Source organism: Melozone crissalis, unplaced genomic scaffold, assembly GCF_028551555.1.
Source record: "Melozone crissalis strain CALT ecotype California unplaced genomic scaffold, PUWL_Pcris_2 ptg000008l_1, whole genome shotgun sequence".
Lineage (NCBI taxonomy): Eukaryota > Metazoa > Chordata > Aves > Passeriformes > Passerellidae > Melozone > Melozone crissalis.
In genome coordinates, this window is record NW_026535786.1 from 13,989,116 (window position 1) to 14,001,588 (window position 12,473).

At 40.5% G+C, this 12,473-nt stretch overlaps 1 protein-coding gene across 1 annotated transcript in view; it reads left to right on the forward strand.

Annotated features, from left to right (window-relative positions):
- Positions 1-12,473, forward strand: part of TBX15 (T-box transcription factor 15) — an 88,121-nt gene that overhangs the window by 47,581 nt on the left and 28,067 nt on the right. Inside the window, exon 2 of the mRNA XM_054269989.1 lies at positions 4,924-5,137. Within this exon, the coding sequence (XP_054125964.1) occupies positions 4,924-5,137 (214 nt within the window). The remainder of the gene's footprint in view (positions 1-4,923; positions 5,138-12,473) is intronic.

A 12,473-nucleotide genomic window follows, 5' to 3' on the forward strand; every position in this document is an offset into this window, starting at 1 on the left:
AGTAGAAGTGTGAAAGTGATTAAGAAAGAAAAAAATCTGAACTACTTTAATTTTGTTCTATAAGCTCAGAAATGGCCTGGAAGCTTTGAAAGTGACCCTCTGGTCTGGTTAGACTCAAAGGTTGCTCAAAGTGCTGAGAAATTTCTTGTCCTCCAATTCAGCTGAACTGCAGTCAGCAGCTGGATGCACGGTCAGCGTGGCAAGAAGGGATGGTTGGAGGCCATCCAACGGGGCAGTAGAAAAGGGAACTCTTTTTGCACAGTGACAGCGAAAGAGAGTTATGGCCTTCAGGCCTTAGAGACTTTTTTTTGCACATTGAATCCAGGGGTCTTTTCCATGAAATTTATGGTATTTTCCCATTAGATAGTTTAGACCTCCTTGAAATGCAGTTATTGCAATAACCTGTCTGGCTTTGACAGATCAGTGCAGGTCCCATGGTCAAAAACACTTGGTCAGTCTGTTTGTCCAGCAAGTTCCTGTAACAAGGGAGAGTTTTTTAGTATTTCCTCTGTATTATCTGTAAGGAAAAACCTATTAGTCTGTAAGAGTTAAGCATTGGCATTTCCCTGCGGTCACCATGCCTGTCTCCACAAAGACCAAAATGTTTGTGTTTTCTTCTGGCTACACATCACTCCACAGAACAGCACAAATAATTGGTGGAAACATCAGGAAAAAAGAACCTAAAGAATGAGCAAGAGTGGAAGTGAATAGTTTTAGAAAAGATTTGAAAGAATGGGGAAATGAAGGAGGCAGATTGATACTAACTGCAGTCAGCAGTAGCTTTGGAGATGTCCACCTCCGTAGCTATGGTGCAGCAGGAAGGGCCCTGCTTCAATCAGGCAGGTGAGAGGAATGACCTCGTGAAGAAAAACAAATATGATCAGAAAGTGCAAGTTTATGGGTTCCTGTAAAAGCAATAAGACACCTTTTGACCTGACACAGTCCCAACTGAAAGTCCAGTGAAATACTGTAACTTTAGAAACCTCAGTTGCATCTACTCCCACTTTTGTTAGTGGCCAGTGATGGATGAACTGGTTGTGAAGCATTATTTCTCAAGAACTGTTACCTAGCAAGAGAAAATAATAAAATTAGTTTAATTGTGGCTTGTTTAACTTATGCCTAAGGTGGCACAAATTAAAGATTTGTGAGGGTTGAAAGAGACCTTTAAAATCATCTACAACAGTCAAACTCCAGAATCCCCCCTGAACCATATCCCTGAGTGCCACAACCAGACACAGTAGGATTGCACCTAACATAGTGCAGGAGAGTCAGCATTCCTGGGGCAGCATTCTGAGAAGGTCTCCCTGCCCTGAAAGGAAGCTAGGTCATGGGGAATCTGCATTTTCCTCTGCTGGAACCTTGAGTTCAGAATGTGGGCTTTTGTATAAGGCACCTCTTAAAGGAGAGACAAATACTCTTATCTTGTCACTTTGGAGCTAGAAGAAACCACAAGTATCTTATCTTCCTCAGAAATCCTTCTGTTTGTCCTTCAGTAATACACAATATGTAGTACCAGCCCCAGGCTGCATCTCTGGGTGCTCACAGTTTTGTAAATCATGTTGGGCTTCAGGAGATATTGCCTGCTTTCCCTCTCCTCACACCGATGTAAAGTAGAAGTAATTTCTCTGAGTTTAGCAAAGTTGCACCTCACTGAAGCTGGTGCATGAAGAAATCAAGTGTCACTAGGGTTGAATTTCAGATGCACTTAACCTCCCCTGAATCCCTGGATCTGGACTAAGTGTCTCCAACTGGGTGACAGCATTCAGGAGAGCTTAGCTCAGGAAGGGCTGAAGAAAACTCAAAACAGGTCTCAGTGCCTATTGAGTCTGAACTAAGAGCAACAACACTAGTAACTCTCAATTTTCCAAATTGGAAGAAGGAGAGGTAGTCACTGTTCTGTACACTAACTTGGGGGAAATAATAGTTCATAACTCAGGGCACAAAGTAGTATCCCTGGGGGAAAAAAGTTCTATTCTCCTTTGTGTGGTACCACATATTTGGGTAGATACTGACTTAACAGTAAATAGTGAACTCCTTTTACAATTTTTGATTTTTGCCAGCTTGGAAAATTATGGCTCTCCTTCGACTTCCATGATTAAAGGCCTCTCTAGAAATCTGTAAAGTCGCTTGGGGTAGTATCAGTATAAATCAGTGAGACGGAGCTAAACCCCTGATAATTAATTTTTTGCAGCAGGCTATTCCATTTAATTCCCAGGGATTCCCAAAGCTCCAGACACATGTCCAGTTTGAAAGGCTGTCCAGGAAGTGGGGACAGCACCCAGCCAAGTGCCATCTGTTGGCCATTTACCATACTGCCTCAGAGGACAGTTTCTGAGTGCCTGAACCAAGCCCGGATGATGTGGTCTAAGCCCATCTCTTCAGATTCAGACCCACAGTTTAGTACCTCATTTCTCCTCAGAGAAGGACGGCTCTGCTTTTCCCTAGATCTAGTCCCTTCAGACTCCCAGTATAGTTTATCTTTAAGTTGGACATGAAGAAGAATTTCTTTACAGAAAATGTGGTTAGACATTGGAATGGGCTGCCCAGGGAAGTGATGGAGTCACTGTCCCTGTGAAAGGAAAGACTGGATGCAGCACTTAGTGCCATAGTCTGGTTGACATGGTGGTGTTCAGTCATAGATTGGATTTGATGATCTCAGAGGTCTTTCCCAGTGTAACTGATTCAGTATTCTGTGGTCTCAGAGAAGGTGTAAGACTTCTGGTTAATGTTTTAGGACATGAGCAGGTATACAAACAAATATTACTGCGATTTGTAAAGTATCCTCTCATTTTGTTGAAGGAAAAAATTGATTAACCATTCCTAGGGAGACCTAAGCATAGTGACCCCTTCTCATGATTACTTCTCCAACAATTTGAGGTTGAATAATTTCAGCTAGAGGAAGAAGATAAGATTTGCTCCAGTGTCACTGGGGTAGTGAAGCAGGGAGCAAATGTCTCAGCCCCTCTGTACTGTAAGGTTGATCATCTGTCCTGTGGCCACAGAAACCCAAGAGATTATCCCATATTGTCTGGAATCACCTTGTGTGTAGGATATTAGTTTTGGATGTAGGACTGGTCTCCATGTAACAATCCTCTATGCATAAGTTTGCACTTCTTTAGAGGGATAGACCTATTATTGCTTCAGCCTAACTTGGAAGTCCATGGGAGACATAAAGAACTCCCTTTTCAAAATGGATTGGGAGCAATAAGTACTGAACCTTTCTCTCCTGCAGAACTTCTACATTGTCCTGGCAGATTGCCTAAATAACTGACAAAACTTACTGAAAACGGCCCTCAAACAAAATGTCCACTGTCCAGTGACATCACCTAGGGCTCTCATAAAAGAGAAATGCTCGGGGCTGATGACCCTTGGGGCTGGAAGTTTCTCATAAACTATCAGTCAAACAGTTTATGCCCATACCACAGCAAAATGGATTTTCCAGAAATGTTTCCATGTGGCAGGAGGTGAGGATGGTGGTTCTGTGGGTGGTATTTTCACTGCCTCCTTCCTCTTAACCATAGCCGCCTCTTGACCTGCACTGATGTATAGGCTGCTCCAGGAGACATCTCTCAGAAACATTGTAAACTTCAGAGTCAGCCTCCAATACCTCAGGGTTGTTAAAGAGTTTCTGGCATTTTCTTGGTATGGAAGGAATTTTACATGCCATGATTTAATCACATTTTTAGCACAGATTGTTACTTTTTGTCTCCTTAGGTTTCCTTTGCAGACAGAGATAACTCTTTCTTCATGTGCATAGAACACATGTAAATAGCTGTCTTGTTCATTCACTGGGATGCTTTTACTGATTTAAGCAAGAAGGACACTCTAAAACATTGCTTCTCTTTGTTCTGTGAAACTCACAGAACTCTTCCTGAGCCATTTGATGGAGTGTTTAATGTAATTTTATTATTTTCCTAAATATCATCTATACATAATAGTAGCGCAAATCTATTAAAAATGAGGCTGGAAACATAAGCACATTACTTTGCAGAATGTATTGTGAATTATTTTGATGCAATTTGGGTGTGCAACACTGCTGTTTGCAAAATTTCACCTTAGGCCTCTGTATGAAAATGAGGACTAAATATATACAGCATATCTACCTAATAAATACATTAAATATTTTTGCAAAGAAATGGCCACCTGACTCAACATGCCAGCCTGGGCTTTTAAACTAGTTGAACCTCACTTTTTTGTTTGTTTGTTTATTTTTTGGGAAAATCTTCTTCTTCTCCCCCATATGGGTGGCACATGGGATCTTTTCTGCAGTTTGCTTCAGTTGTTTCCTTGGTAGCATATTCCATATGTTTACTATCACCTTTTTTTGTCCTTTAGTAGCCTAGAGCATTTTTCTCACCAGATGATTCATGGGTATCTTTCCAGGAAATATCATTGGTCAAAAAAATTTTATAGGAGCAAATAAAACGCATTTCCAAAATAGTGCTGCCAAATAGAAAAACGTTCATTGTTTTTGATGACGAAGATATTAAAGGGAATAAAAACCTGTGTTGTTTAAAAATAACCAACTCTTTAATAGTACTGCAGGAGAATATTAAATTAAATGCAATGTAGTTTTCCAGTAAGCCTACCTTATCTTAGCTTGAAAGGATAGGTTGAATTACATTTTTTTTTCATTTCTGTTTCTCATCTATATTTTACACTCCCACCATTGCTTGCTACTATTTATATTTTATGTTAAGGATCTTTTTTTTCAGATGTTTCTAAAATTTTGCAAAAGCAGCCAGATATCATGTTGGAAACTCAAAGCCTCATATCAGGATATAAATCACAAAACCCCATACATATGCATGCCATATAAAAGGCCACTGTACTATTCTTTAGCACCCCCGTGTTGATTTTCCTTCTCTTACCCCTCACAGCAGGTAGAACTGAAGGGTCTTACCTGGCTTCTTTACTTTGCAGACTCAGAACAGAGCACTGGGTCAGACACAGAGGTGCTGGCAGAAAGGACGTCCTGCTCATTTGGCTCCCACTCTGACCTTACATCTGGTGGCTCAGGCCCTCAGCCTCCTCCACCTTCATCCATGGAAGAGATCCAGGTAGAGTTGCAGTGTGCAGACCTCTGGAAAAGATTTCATGACATTGGGACAGAGATGATCATCACAAAAGCAGGCAGGTAAGACATCTCTGGATTTCTGTCTAGTTAAAAAAGGAATCATAACCAAACAAACCAATTTTTATTTAATTGGTTTTTAAGAAAGAAAGTTTTTTATTCCTTCTTATAATCCAAAGGGATAAACATGTATAAAAATTTAAATGGCTGTCTGAGTTTCTCAGCTGTGTTTCCTATTAGCTTTCTTAAGACAAGTGAAGTTGTTTCATATGACTGTTTGAATAAGTGGCTCCAAAGGAGAAGTGGCAGCTGCAGGAAACCATTGAAGATAGTTGTTCCTTTGAGCAAATAAATCAGGAAACAATCATTGTACTGTTGACTGTACTGAATTTAAGATGAGCTATAAATTTGGGGGTGAGCCATTTGAGTCTCCTTTCAAGTTTCCATAGCGCTTCATGAGCTTATTAATTTAATCTCAAATATAGTGAAATTCAAACTCACCTTTGCACCAAGTGAATGTCTTCCTGCCGATCTAAATAGATGCAGTGTTAAAGACTTCCTGTATAAAAATTGTGCAACCCTAATACTTTCCTTTGCTATTGCAGTGATACCATGACAGCTGAGGTTAGAAAGAGCCACTAATTAGCTAGATTTTTAAAAAAGGAAAACCTCACCATGACAGGTTAGCCAAGGCAAAGATCTTCACTGCTGACCCCCATTTAAAAATGGCTAGGAGTCTGTTTGCCAAAACACAACCTAGAGGTAGTTGTACATTTCTAGGTGTCCCAAACTAGGATTTTTAGGCACGTTTGCATGAGCAGGCCGTTTCCTACCTTCACCTAATGAGGTTTAAATTCCGATTGATGTGGAGAAGGCGAACATCAGCACCACGGACAGAGCCCGCCACGGCGAGCAAACGCCGGGAGCGACCCGGGAGCTGTCCCGCCTGTGCCGCAGACATGCAGCAGGGAAATTTTACCCAAGTTTTGGGGAAAATACACCGTGCTCTATTGTTTACAGCGTTGTTTCATATCTGTGCTCTCAAATTTTTCCAGAACAGCTCGACTTGTTGTTTTACATTCTTGTGAAGTGAGTGCTATTGCTCTCTAGTCCCAGAAAGTCCAGATAATCCAAGGAAAATTACACTGGACAAATAACACAGATCATCCCTGAAAAATATTATCAGAGCCAGATTAGCTCCCAGTTTTAGATTTCAGTGGCAAAGGAAGCATTTTTCACCAGTACAGAGTAGGCTGCTGGTTTTGACCTGCCTCAAACAGAAAAGGCAAAGCAACAGGAATGATATCACCTGCTATTGTGCAACACCTCCTCTCTGGAGATGTTAAAGCAGACACAGAGACAATCATTATTATCCTCTTTTCATCGGTGGTGACATTGAGACCTAGACAGATTAAGGGATCTGTCCAGCATCATTAAATACGGCACTGGAAGAGCCATCTTCCTTCTTTCTGGATTAATTGTCCTGGTGCCTGGACCATGCTGTTTTCAGAAACTTAAAATAAAACATTATTGCCTGTTAGATTAACTATAATGAATTCTCTGATGATACATGGAGTAGATAGACCTAAAAGCAGCATAAATATGTCTTTGCCCACCAGTTTGAATGAAAATGGCTGAAATTTAATGGTATGAAGAGTGTCTTGGCAACTCACACATTTCTGAACAAAGTAGCTGATTTTTCTGACATCTTACAAGCTCCATTGTGGATAATTTTCTCACCTACAGAAGATCATGTATCACAATAGAGTCATAATTTCCCATGCAAATCATATATTCATTTTAATCCTAAATAATATCCTTTCTACTTGAAAGGAGATGCTTGTGATTACTTGAGTCCTGCTAGCCAACTGTCACATCACTGCCCACAGTAAATCTATGTAAATACAAAATAGATGTGGTTTTTCTACTCGATGATGTTCTTCTCCAGAAGTGATGTTAACAATATTGGAGTTCTGCTGTTTTTTCTTTTTCTGTTGACTACATTTGTAGGTTAATCATTGCAAACCACAATGAAGAGCTGGTCAGTTTCTTTAGGTAATACACCTGTTTATTGGGGATAGTCTTTACTGGTGTGATAGAATTTTCAAATTAAATGGTTAAACAGTTCAACAGGTTAAAGAGTTTTCTCTCAGAGACGATGTGTTTGTGATGGGTGAGAGCTGGATCTAGCAGTCCTGTTTCTCCATATGGGATGCATGATACATGGCGTGTCCCAGAGATTAGATTTTATTATTTCTGGCTTAAATAGCAGAACTGGTGTTATTTCCTGAAGATTTCCTACTACTTATTCGAATTGTTAGAGACACACAGAGTAATTTGCATCTGCTTCCTCCCCCACAGAAGATTTTACTCCTGTTGCTTTCTCTTTGGAAACCCTGAGTCCCATAAGGCCTTCTTGTTTTGAAAGCCATTATAATTACAGACTCAGTTGCCTATAACTACAGCTGCTCCTTAATTTTCTATGACTTGTAAAGCACTGCCTGGTTCCTGCCTGTCCCCACAAGGTCTCTCTGCTCTTGCTGTGTAATGCTAATTTCTAACCTACGTTCTCATTTCAAACATAGTTATGGGGCTATATCCTGCCCTGCATTTTTTGACTTTCAGACTCCTACTCTCACTCACTTCCAATTCTGCTTTGCTGTTTTTCTTGATGCTGTATTTATAGATGTCTTTTTTTTTTGTCTGTTTCCATAAACCTACTCCAGTCCTCTTATAACTCTTCCTTTTTCCTTTCCATCAAAGCATTTTTTTTTAGATTTTAATCAGATGCTTATAAAAAGACACCTTTGTTCCTTATGTAAAAGATGCAAATGGCTGTCAGCTGCAGTCATTCAAATATGCAGTTACCTTTATCTCCTTTTTGTTTGAAAGCCAACCTTGGACTCTGTACAAAATAAAATAAGTTCATCTCAAGCCTCAGGTCACACTGATTTGAACAACTAGTCCTAAAATAATTTTTAACTATTTTTCTCTACTCTCCTTTACTAACAGTGATCATGGTGGTAGCATCAGAGGAGGAATTTGAAACCTTTCCCACATCCCTGCAGTCCCTCTTTAATGTCCGTGGTCACCTGAGCTGTAGGGGTAACTGTTTGGTAACTGATGCATAGGAGTGCTGCCCAAAGTGGGGGGAAATTCCTGGGGGAATACCTGCAGGGAGTGCTTGGAGTCCTCCTCTGGAAGGGAACAGCTGCCTACTGTTTATTGAGGTGCTTTTATGAATGCTACCATGCATTCCAGCACATCTCAGAGTTACTGTTCTGGGAACACAGGTTCTACCTGTCACAGAGCTGGGACCTCACCTCAGCAATGGGGGGGGAATGAGCTCATCTGCCATATCACAGTTATTATAACTGTGCTCAGGAATGCTCAAACCAAAATGCTGATGGCCAGGATTGGTAGTAAGACTGGAAAAAGCCATCGTGAGTGAAAGAGGTGACCTTGTCCTCTCCTGACTTCTCTGTGCCTCCTGACAGGTTAAGTGGTACTTTGCCTGCAGTCTCTTTGCTTTCCTGAAATAATGAGTCTGAGCTCTTCATAGAATGTACTCAGGGCTGTTCGCATTACCAGGTGCTATTTTTCCTTTACAGTGGAAAGAAAGGTGGGTGCCAAAGAGCTCCTCAGTTAGAGAGAGCAGAAGAGATTTTGTAATCAAGCTCTGTTGATGTTGAAAGGGGCCATGGAGAGGACTTCTCATAGCAACCCATCAAACTGATTTTAGAGTTCCTGGCTCTGTGGGCCAGATAACCTTGGTACGGCTTCAAGAAGAACGTCTCCTTTGGGAGCTACTGAGAAGATCTTCTGGTCTCCTTCTCCTTCATAAACAATAAATCGATTTGCTACCAAGCCCTGCCCTCAGCTTTTCCTCTCAAAATACAATCTCTACATAATCCCGTGCTGCAGAGGGAAACAGAAGGGCATTCCTCCACTGCCTTGCCTTGCCTTGCCTTGCTTTCCTTTCCTTTCCTTTCCTTTCCTTTCCTTTCCTTTCCTTTCCTTTCCTTTCCTTTCCTTTCCTTTCCTTTCCTTCATTCCTTACACATTTGTTTCTCTAAAGAAATCTACATTTGGCTTCAATCTTAAATGCAAGGAAATATGAGATATGAAATAACAAGGATAACTTCAGGTTTCCCTGTAAACTCACATACATTGTAAACACTGTGCGTACTTAATCTGCAGACCTAAATCAGATTATTTTGCAGAGTTTCTCAAGTGGATTATTTGTATGCCTGGGAAGTGACTATTCTGTCTATTTCTTTTGCTGCATTTGAAGAGCACATCCCTTCACTTTAGGGTTTGCATTTAATAGATGTCACCCTTATACAAATCTACTCTTATCTAAGTTCCTAACTTAAGGGTAAGAAACTGAAACTTTATTCTATTGGGAAAAAACCCCAGTTTGGGGATATATCTGTGATCCTCCTCCTATGATCATTTTTTACAAAGTAAAATTAAACTGTATTTTAAAAGAAAATTTCGAATACCACCACCAAAAAATATACTGCTAGCTGCCACAACCCAACTTTTTTTTTTTTTATTTTATTGAAAGTTCCCAAACATGGTTCTTGATATGAGTACACTCCTGTGCTGGCAAATACTTTTTAACTAAGTTCTAGAGGTATTTTTCTATCATCAGTTTTCTTCACGTTTGATGTTCATAAACTCCAATCTCATTATGGAGAAAACCAGAAATTGAGTACACTGAGGCACATTGTTGTTACTAAAATGTTTTTTGAAACACTTCTAAGTGGTCCTAAATCAGTGCTAATAAATTATTTCATATCATGTCATATTTCCCCTACAAGGGTACCATGTATAAGTACACAATCTTAAGTGTTGGAGGACTGTTTTCCTGCTGAGTGGTAAAGCTAACATATAAATAACTTGATTATCCCAAACTGCTGCTGATATAGAACCTCCTCCTAAAATATATCAGATGTCATCACATGTTCCCTATGAAAAAAGGCAGCCCTCATGTCTGTAGCTGACTGAAGCTGATAGCTTTCTAGATGAAAGATTCTTGACTGTTTATTAATCCAGCCATATCGAAATGGCCTGAATTCCTTCCAAACCTTTGAGCCTCTTGTTTTTATAAGGCTGGTGCCTCTGGGCAACCAAGAGCCAGGCAAGAGGAAATGCAGAGAACAGGGACTTTACCAGGATTATACACGAGCACATCCCTAAGCCTCCACTGTTAGCCTCTGCCTTTTCCATTTCCCTCTTTCCACACAGCACTGCTGCTGTAGACCTGCTGTGACAGTTCCAGGTCACATCTTTATAGCAAAGAAACCTAAGTTGCTTTTATACCCACAGAAAAAGAAAAACAGCAGTAATTTACAAAACTTGAAAAATACACTTAAACCTTAGAGAAAGTATTGGGATCAGCCGAGCTCTCTCCGATAATTTTAGAGATTAGCCTCTAAGCCTGCTGAATGGTCTGTGGTAAGCTTTTACAAGGCATTTCATAAGCAAACAACCCCACAGGCTATACTGCAACTTTACACGGGGCTGCAGATTTGGAGAGAACTTTTTGGGACACATAGCTCATTCAAAACACAATGTGCAGATTCAGACCCAAAGAGACTCTGATTTAATCCTGGGTTTCTCATCAACCCTCTGAAACATGACCTACCTCTTTAGCTGCTCCCAAGCCACCTCTCTCTAATTAAAGAGGGCTGGACTGTAAAATGCCACATCCTGTACCCATTTGGCTTGGCAGATTTAATGAGCCATTGTGGCAGAAACAAGGTAATGCCCTCAAGCCACTCAAGACTAATCCATTATTCCTTCCCCACCTCCCCCCCAGTCATTCTACTAGCAAACTCACACCATCAGTTGCACAAATTGCTCTCTCCTTGAAGGGTTTCTGCAGACGATTTTTCTGACAGTTTTACGTCTCCCATAACTCGGGTTAGCTGTGCTGTGGCAGCTGTGGGGCAGTGCTCCCCCACCCCCCATGATAAATGCCCTTTTCCTAAGCAGATGCAGTTACTAATAGGTCAGCTCTTATCTTCTCAGGGTGGCCTTAAATGAAAGAGCTGTGGGTAAGGCAAAGGCTGAGCATCCTCCTCCTTCCCACACTCTTCTGCATGGGGCTCTATGAGGCTTGCCTGGGAAAGAATGAAATAGATGATCCTCATGATCACATCCGTGTCATGCAAAGATTGAGAGACATGCCTGGAGATGTCACAAGCTTTCCTGTTTTCTTCCTCCTCCAGGCTGTATTCACTAGCAATACTTTGAGAAACAGAAATGTTGGAAGGAGAACTAAATCTTCTTCGACATTTCACTGTTTCTCATTAAATAGAAGAGGAAGTGCCATGATGGTTTGTAGGGATGACTTTTAGAAACATTTCTTGTACACTTTCCTACTATTTTGGCATTGTGATCTTAAATTGCCCTTTAATATCCTCCCTCCATCCACATACTTCCATCCCTCAAGGATATATCTACTTATCAGAGAAGCAGAATATGATTTTGCATAATCATGCAGTACTTTTGGGGTTTCTCCTACCAAAGCTCTGTATTTTCTAGGCAGAAGCAATTTAATTGAGTAACACCATCCTGTAGGACTTCAGCTTAAGGTTTTCTCAGATAAAGGCTGAAAAGCCACTTAGGTAGAGCTCAGGTATGGGTTAACAGTCAGTGAAACAATGCAGGATTTCTTTCAGTGCTCTGCTCTGATTTCAGGGTTGCTCAATTCCTCCTGCACCTCATTCAGTTCGGCTCCTCAGATTTTATGAAGGTGTAAAAATACCACATGAGTTAGAAATATAATATGGCATAAGTAATTTCCTCAGCATGCTCTTTGAGGGAGGTGTTGAATAGAAATTGGTCTACTGGCCACCATAAAATTTTTAAGAAGGAGAAATTATGCCATAGCCACACTAACACTAACATGCTTTAAGGTTAAAATTGTTGTGATCTGTTCTCTTCTGAAATAATTGCCTAGCTACAAACACTTCCACAACAGTGACTGTGTTTAGCAGAGCTCAACTTGTGCTCAGACAAGAAGAAAAAGGCTGGGAATTGTTTCTTGTTGGTTTAGAGTTCCATACCTTGTCTATCAGGAGAAAATGCTTAAGATAGATCTGGATCATATGGCATAGAAAAGACAACATCTATTAAAAATATTGCACTACCAGGAGCTCAAGGAAGCCATGACATAATGCCAGTGTTTCTGCTGAATGTGAAGTACTTTCCTAAAGAATAGATTAACTTGAGGGATGTTTTTCTTAAATAACTGCAAACATGAGAGCCACAGGATCTTTCAGGATGATGCATTTGCTTCAAATGTTACCTCAATACTGTTAAACTCTTTACTGAAATGTGACATTCTCAAAAAAAGAGAATTAAAGTGATCCTGCATTTAATGGAA